The sequence below is a fragment of the Nicotiana tomentosiformis genome, chromosome 5, assembly GCF_000390325.3.
Source record: "Nicotiana tomentosiformis chromosome 5, ASM39032v3, whole genome shotgun sequence".
Lineage (NCBI taxonomy): Eukaryota > Viridiplantae > Streptophyta > Magnoliopsida > Solanales > Solanaceae > Nicotiana > Nicotiana tomentosiformis.
The window spans coordinates 104,721,898-104,730,953 of NC_090816.1; the positions used below are offsets into that span (position 1 = coordinate 104,721,898).

Sequence of the window (9,056 nt, forward strand, 5' to 3'; positions counted from 1 at the left end):
TCAGAAAGTGAGTTCTCCGGCTTCCACATCACAAAGAGCCTTCCCCGTAGCAAGGAAAGGTCTTTCAAGAATGATCGGCACCTCATAATTCACTTCACAATCAAGAATGACAAAATCCGCCGGAAGAATGAATCTATCAACATGAACCAATACATCTTCAATCACTCCCAACGGTCTCTTCATTGTACGATCGGCCATTTCCAATCTCATAGAGGTGGGTCTTGGTTGCCCAATTCCCAAGGTTTTGAAAATCGAATAGGGCATCAAATTAATACTTTCCCCAAGATCACAAAGAGCTTTAGCAAACTCGGCACTTCTAATTGTATAAGGAATTGTGAAAGCATTGGGATCTTCCAATTTAGGATCCATTGAATGCACAATTGCACTCACTTGATGAGTGACTTTGATAGTTTCAAAATTTATTAACCGCTTCTTTGTTACCAAATCCTTCATAAACTTTGCATAACCGGGCATTTGTTCCAAAGCTTCCACTAATGACATATTGATTGAGAGACTCTTCATCATTTGAATGAACTTTTTGAATTGATTCTCGCCATTTTGCTTGGAAAGCTTTTGAGGGTAAGGAGGTGGAGGCTTAGGCAATGGTGCCTTAGCCTTTCGCACTACCGGCTCTGGTATGTCAATAATGTGATCCCTAAACGGGTTCACCTCCTCTTGAGTCTCTTTCACATTGTCATCAATATCAATCTGAACTTCATCATTTGATTGCATTATATTGCTCGGGACCTTTTCTTCTTGTACCACTTTTTATTCATCCACAAGTTGCCTTTGACTTGAGGTGTGTGCATTCCCACCTCTTCCATTTCTTGTAATAACGGCCATGACATGCCCCGTGTTTTTTCCACCCTTTGGGTTCACCACCGTGTCACTTGGTAGTGCCCCCTTAGGACGCGAATTTAGAGCTTGAGAGATTTTCCCTATTTGTACTTCTATGTTACGGATTGATGTGTTGTGTGAAGCAAGTTGGGAATCAGAATTGGCATTCTTCTCCATCATTTGCTTGAACATGTTCTCAATATGGTCCATTTTATTGTTGGAAGAACTATGACCATGGAAAGGATAAGGAGGCGGGTTGCTCGGTTGTTGATACATCTGGGGCCTTTCAAACCTGACCCTCGGTTTCCTTGATTAATGTTCCATCCACCTTGATTGTTACCTCCCCAATTACCTTGATTATTGTCGTTCTAATTTCCTTGATTGTTGTTATTATGCCAATTCCCTTGATTGTTTCCACTACTCAAATTACCTTAGTTGTTAGAATTCCAATTGCCTTGATTGTTTTGAGGTCACCATTGTTGTTGATTTGGGCCTTGGAATTTTTTTTGTTGCCCTTGGAAGTTGTTCACCTATTGCACCTCTTATTCTTGGTCATTGTAAGAATCATCTTGATCAAACCCACTATCTTCTTGCACAAAATTATCCACTCGTTGTTGCACTTGTGGACCCTGGGTTTTTCGTTTGTTCACCATCATGTTTACTCCCTCCATAGCATTGACTTGCCTAGGATTTTGTACTTGTTGAAGTTGAGCCTTTGCTAGTTGATTCATGGTGGTAGACAATTCAGCTATGACTTGACCATGGTCATGCAACTCTTTGTGGAGGTGAATCATGCTGGGATCACCTTGTGGAACAATAGCCCGGGATTGCCATGCCGATGATGTATCCTCAATTTCATCTAAAATCTCACACGCCTCCGCATAAGGCATAGTCATGAAGTTCCCATCGGAAAGTTGATTCACTACACATTGGTTAGTTGTGTTGATCACACGATAGAAAGTTTGTTGAATCATGTTCTCCGTCATATTGTTGTTAGGACATTCTTTAACCAGTGTTCTATAACACTCCCATACCTCGTGTAGTGGTTCATTGGGATTTTGCTTGAATGCTAGAATCTCATATCGAAGTGTATCCATGAGCCCCGGAGAGAAGTACTTAGAAATAAACTTTTCCGCCAATTCATCCCAAGTGTAAATGGAATAGTTCGTCAATCCTTCCAACCAAGCTAAAGCTTTTCCCGTAGAGAGAAGGGAAAAATTCTTAGCCTCAAAGCATCCTCGGAGACAGTTGTTTGTTTACTCCTCCAACACGTGTCCACAAACCCCTTCAAATGTTTGTATGTATTTTGACCTGGAGCACCGGTAAAGAAGCCTCGTTGCTCTAGCAAAGTGAGCCTCACATTAGTTATTTGAAATTTGCCCGTCCTAATACGAGGAGGGACTATTATACTTGCATATCCTTCATTGGGCAACACCCGGCATGGAGCCGCTCGTGGTAGAGGTGGGGGTGGAACGGGCTTATTGTCATGAGGCACTCGGCCTCTTCTATTGGCATGAGGTTCAAGAAGAACCTCATCCACTTGATCATCCTCAATGTCCACAGCCCCCAAAGCAATATTTCTGAGCCTATTGTTTGCCATAGTTGTACCTACGATTTCTCAAACATGTTAGTAACACGGAAAGAAAAGAATATATTCCAAAAACACACCCGAATATATAGCTAACACCCTTTTTAACTCCCCGGCAACGGCGCCAAAAATTGATTGCGTCCAAATGCACACCTCTAAACATGGTATGAAACAGTCGATTGTAATTATAGTAATCCAACGAAGAGTCGGGGTCGAATCCAGAGGGAGATAGGTGGGAGTTAGGAGTATATATTCTAATGTGTGAAATTGAATTATCTTAATTTGCACTTCCACAAAAAGGGTTTTGTTTCTATTTCAAATTTTACACTAAAGTTTGCAGAATAAAGAAATAAGACTAGGATGGTTGTTTTTGATGTTTTTTAAATTGGTAAAAAGCCTAAAGTTGTGACCATTACTTAGAAGTTTGCCTAATGGGATAAAAACCTTAATGCTTATTTTCTTGATCGGGGTGTATTATAGCTATCAACTCTCAATTACCCACTCAATACCTCTCGGTTAGAGAGTGGTTTTGCCCAATTTAGATTTCTCAAGACCAAATGGGTATAACACAAAACAGTTGATAACAGCTCAAGTCGGATTAGTATTATCTCTAGGTTGAACCCTTTAATTGGGTTAATCAATCTCTCGATTGACCCAATTCCTTGTTAGCCAAGTTTTCCTAGACTAAGTCTCTCTTTCTCAAGTAGAGACTAAGTCAAATAGGCATGAACTAATATTTGCAACCATTAATTCTATAAATTAAAGCATGAACTAGGTTAAATAATAAACACCCAATCATAAACAAGCACTAAATTATATACTCATAAGGTTTACACACTAGGGTTGGGTCACAACCCTAGTAAACATCCAGCCATTCATGCTTGGGTTTGAAGAAAAAGTAGAAGAAAGACTAATTAAATTAATAATGTAAGCTTAAAATAATAAATTCTATTGTAAAATATACCAAATTATAGTAAACTTCCAAAAGAGGCAAAGAAAAATGGCTACAGTACTTGCTGATGTCAAAACGTAATCTAATTTTGTGAAACTCGTCTATTTATACAAGGCTGGAAATTTCGAACAAAATGCCCTTCGGGGGGTTCTGCAGCCGCACAATTCCATGTGCGGTCCGCAAAATTCTTCATCTGGCAGGAGCTGGGATTCTGCGGCTGCACAATTTTGAACTGCGGCCACGAGGCAATATTTTTGCTGTCCGCAGATTTAGCATTGCGGCCGTAAGGCAATCTTTTGTGTTCCGCAATAGTATGATCGCGGCCACAAGATAATCTTCTGCAGCCGCACAATTATTGTGCGGACTGCAACTCGAGGAAGCTCTGGACTTGGCTTTTTTGTCATCTCTCTAATCTTGGATCCTAGCCTAGCTTTTGCAGCCTCACAATTCATGTGCGGTCCGCAATTTGCTCAAAATTCTGCTAAGTTTTCCTTCTTTGATTGCGGCCGCAGATGGAATTCTGCCAACCGCACATTGTAAGCTTTTTTGCCTTTTATTGTCTTGTGTTTAGACTACTCCTTTTTTAGTCAGATTTTATCTCTGGAGTCCAACAAACAGCATTCCTACAATTTTGCACATTTCATTAATTTTGGGAACACAATTCAATGCTTTTAGACTAAAACAAAAGCTAAAAGGCGCTAATAAGTAGTCAAAATCCTCACTTACCATAATTGTGCCGCCGCACAATTACATTGCAAACCATAATAATTGAAGGTGAAAAATGTTAGCTCTCTAAAGTTGGCCTGTCAGAAAAATGGCCGATCTGCGGCCGCAACACAAAATCTGCGATCCGCAACAAAATCTGCGGTCGCACACAAAAATCTGCGGACCGCAGACCAAATGGTGTCTAAGCCTATCGGGTAACAGAGTGCGGTCCGCAATTAAAATTCTGCGGTCGCGCTCACTTCTCCTTCCTTTGGGAAAATCGATAAGTATAAATAGAGAGGCTAGGGCATCGTTCCCCTTTTCCCTCTCTGAGCACAAATACTTGCACAAATTTGAAATTCCTTCTTAAATCATCTGCCCACATGCCTAGCAACTGTTGATGACTCACTCCTTGCACTCATTCATATCTGGTATGCTTCAATTGCTTGGTAGATTTTTTAATTTTTAGTTTGATTCATAGATTTTTAATTAATTTTAGGCCATTTGTCTGTTGAATCTAGTTGTACATACTTGTGGGGTTAAATCTGTAGTGGGTAAACTGATAAATACTCTTGGGGGAAAGGGTCAATAGATTTTTATGCTTATACATTGTTTCCATGTTAAAATTTGTGCAAAACATTGCAAGCCCTAGAAAAAATGTTGAATTGTTCGTAATTATTGGAATCTGCGGCCGCACAAGCAAATGTGCAGTCCGCAGAAGTTGATTCTAGGTAAGTTTAAAAAAGCATGAGTCTGCGGCCGCAATTGTGTGGACCACAGAATTTCCATTGCGGCCGCAAAATAGTTCTTTTCATGTCTTGAGAGAAGGGTGCTATTTGTGATTCAATGTGCAGCCGCAAGAAAATTGTACAGACCACAAAAAATAGGTTGCGGCTGCAAAACAACGAATTCTCTGTTATCGGAGAGTTGGCATATTTGTGGTATCTGAGTTGCAGCCGTAGGACAAAATGTGCGGACCGCAATCCAAATCTGCGGCCGCAAAAATAAAATTGTGCGGTTCGCAAGGACTCTTCTGCGGCCGCAATAAAAAATGTGCAGACCGCAGTTTTAACTGTGTTTCCTCCCTGTGCCTTCTGATGTGTCCTTACAGATCTCATTGCATGTTTGAACTTGAACTGTAACTAACAATCACATTTGCTTGGTATAGAAACATGGTGCGATCTATGGCCAGAGGCGACACTTCAAAAGAAAGGGGTGACCCTTCTCGGGGACGAGGGAAAAGACCCTTACCTAGTGCCCAACAGCATGAAATCAGAAAGAAAACAACAGCAGGCGGAGGGAGAGGTACAGGCCTTTCCGAGACCAGTTCTTATGCCCTATCTAGGGAAGCATCAGAGGGCAACTCAGCCTCTGTACATGAGCAACCGGCTGTCCAGTAAAGGCTGCCATAGAGGTATCAGCTCAGGGACGAGTCGTCCATATACCATAGCACTTCCGAGGGTTCATAGAGTGTCAGTTAGGCTTCTGAGCCTTCCACTACACCTGTCCCTCAAGCACCAAAGACATCAGTTCAGGACATCCCTGATGATGGCAGAAGGGGAGATGCTATAGTTGCCGGCCTTGAGTGGTCGAAGAAGAAATAGGTATGGGAGGACCGGTTTGTCAGCTTGGCTGCTTTCTCTAGTTTCCGTGAATAGTGGCCAGTGAGGTCGCTCACTCTTGAGCGACAGTTTCAGTTAAAAGATCTGGAGATGTATAACCCTGCAGTATTGAGACAGTTTAAAGAGCGCAAAGGGTGGATGTGGTTTACCCAGAGTGTGGTGGATGCTAAAGAGTACCTTGTCCGGGAATTCTACGCAAATGTGGCACATATCAAAAAAGGGACAAAGGTGACAAAAGTGAGAAACCTCATGCTGTGATTTGATCAGCACACATTGAACACCTACTTGGGATTTGATGATATCGAGCCCACAGACTACTTAGAGAAATGTGCACTTGGGGATGCAACTCGTCCTTGGCTAGCAAAGATTCTAGCAGCTCCTGGGCCACCACCACCATGGATCACATGAGGGGTTTAAAATCACAGAAGCACTCTGAGCTTCGAGGCAAAGGGGTGGCAAACCTTTGTATGCAACAAACTAGACTCGTGCTAGAATGAGACATATCTTTCGATCCCTCAGGCAGTTCTAGTTGCTTCCATCATGGTCGGGTACCCTATCAATGTGGGTGTCGTGATGTCGGACAACATCTCTGTGGTCGCCCGAAAAGCTGACAAATCCTACCCATATCCCAACACCATTACAGAGTATCTCACGGATGCGATGGTAGAGCCGAGGGACTTTGATACAAAGGTGCGGACGAAGAAGCCTTTCTCATGGTACTTATTGATGGATGCACATAACCCTAATATAAAGGGTCAGCCGTCTACCACCACAGGCCAGTCTGATAAGCCATCAATGGTAGTTGCAAAGGCAGTTGATGTTCCATCCACTTCAGCCGAGCCTTCATCTAGTGCCACAACCATGCCTCCACCACCATCCTCAGTTCCTACAGCAGTTCCTGTCACAGGTTCCACCTCGGCTTTGAAGCCAGTGCCCAAGCGTACTGGTCCACTTTCTGCACTGTGAATCTCCTAGACATTGGCGAGCCTCAACAACTGGATGCCAATAGCCACTGCAAATATGTTTGACTTATCCAGTACTATTGCAGCACAGTCTTCTATTCCGACACCTCAGATGCCCCCATCAGTTGAAGAGATATTGAAGAAGCTCCTGGAGAACCAGAACATGATAATGGCTACTTTGGTACAGCACGAGTCAGTGATCGAAGAGTTGGGTAAAGAAGTACAGAAGATGAGAAAGTCCCAGGCCTCCAAGAAGTTAGTGGACAAGCTCCGGAGACAGGTTACCAAGCTTGCTGCAGTCGGAGATATTCTATTCGACATACTGATTGACCCTCACCATCCAGGCTTATATCCTACAACACCAACAGCACCGGTGGCACCAACTGGCCAGTCTGAGGAGCCAGACTTTGTTACCGACACTGCCGAGGAAGTGCGTCAGATGTTCACTAACCCAGTCAGCCCCAGAGTTGAGGATGATGAGATCCAATTGGAAGAGACTGAGGGTGCTGACATTGCTGAGGATATAGAGATGTCCAAGGAGCCATAGGGAGTTCTTCTTCACTCTTACCTTTCTTTACTCTTATTTTGTTAAGCATTGGGGACAATGCTTATTTTTATCCAGGGTGTGGAGTTTATTTGATATTATTTGTTGATTCTGAGACATTTGGCTTGTAATAACTTGATACTATTTTCTTCTTCTATCACTAGGTATATATCTTCTCCTTCTCCCTCATTATGTATATTCGTTATGATTTCGATAGTTTTTGCTTTGTAGCTTCTTTATGTTTGTTTCCCTATTAGTTAGTGTTTAATTTAGTAGCTTCTTTTTGAGTTAGTAGCTTCTTTATTTATTTTAGTAGCTTCTTTATTTATTTTAGTAGCTTCTTTTTAGGTTTTAGTAGATAATAAGCCTTTGGTTTTCTTAATGCCACGGTTCTTTCCAAAGGTAGTTCTTGTGTGAACCGGGTAACTCTTCCCAATGATGTATGGCGTGACAACCTTCTATAGGAAATGAGTTTGTTTTGTGTTTAGGTAATAATAATAGGAGTAGTGAATAAAAAGACCTAATTGAGTCATGCTTGAAGAGTCAATCGTGCTTCATTTAGTACCAACACACTTAACTATGTGTTGATGGTTGGAAACAAGGTATTTGGAGGAAATAGCTCTAGTTAGTGACTTTATAACTCTTGTGTTGACTTAGGCAATCATCGAGTGGTTTAATCGAACCATAGTAATTTTCAATCTTGAATGTGGTCGTTATGGGCCCTCGACTCTATCCTCTTTAACAATCCAATTGCGTGAGGGGTGAGATGCTTTGTTGCTAATCCAAGTACCCGTGCGAAAGGTCTAGAACTTGCCCCGAATATGTTTCAAGGAGAAATCTTAAGTTTTGCTTGGCTTGAGAAGTGATTGTAGGCTTTCCTTGGCCCGTTTGAATTTTCTATTGCCTACCAATGTTGTTATCCCTAGTCAACCCATTTGAGCCTCGAGCCTTTCTCATTTGATAACCACATTACAAGCCTTTACCCGTTTTGTCATGACCCTCTTTTGGTACCCGAGCTTTCCTTAACACTCTTGTGAAACAATTGGCTAAAAACGTAACTTTGAGTGATAGACGAGGAACTTGAAAGAGGTATCAAGGCACAAAAAGAGAAAAAGAAATAATGAGAAGGAAAGGGCAAGAAAAGAAAAGAACAAAAAGAAAAAAAAACAAATAAGTGGAAGAGTTGAAGGGATTCAAAGAGAGGTAATGGTCCAAAATATGGAGAAATCAAAGAGGGAGAAAATGAATGTCATGATCAAGAAAGAGTGATGTTAAGTTTCTCTAGTTCCCCAAGGAAAAAAAAGTGCCTCAAAGAATTGGCAAAGTGTGAGCCGAGAATAAAAACAAATGGAGTGCTTCAGGAAATGTGAACCCACTCAATTGTAGTATATCCAACCCTAATCCAAAAGCCTTCATTACATCTCGAAAGAATCCCTACTTGATTTCAAGCCGAGTGAGCTTACATTAGTGGCGATCTACATGAGGGGCAAGTCTATGGTACTTGAAGCCGTACTTGCGACATTCTTTTGAGAGAGATGAGTGAACCTTTCATAAATATTTGGATTGAGTGCTAATATTCTTAAGTGAGTTATGCAAATGGAGAGTAGAGGAGGAGGAGTTTGGGATCCACAATTACCTACATGAGAGAGCGAGCTTCCTTGATGAATAAAGTCAAATCTTGACGCTCAAGTGTCATATTAGAACTATATGTGCATGAATGTTTAACTTGTCGCCTGTTGATAATACATAAGTAGTGTGGGTAATTGTTGGTCCCAACTGATGTGTGAATGGCTCACCTTTGACTGGCTAAAATGACCCTTAACTTGTGGAGGTGGGAACTATTTTG

At 41.7% G+C, this 9,056-nt stretch overlaps 1 protein-coding gene across 1 annotated transcript; it reads right to left on the reverse strand.

Moving 5' to 3' along the window:
• LOC138892931 (uncharacterized) lies at positions 1-732 on the reverse strand. The gene is made up of 2 exons (XM_070176688.1): positions 276-732; positions 1-92 (listed from the first exon to the last, which is right to left on the reverse strand). Exons 1-2 carry the CDS (start codon positions 730-732, stop codon positions 1-3), a joined length of 549 nt encoding a protein of 182 aa, XP_070032789.1.
• Positions 733-9,056: the final 8,324 nt, after the last annotated feature.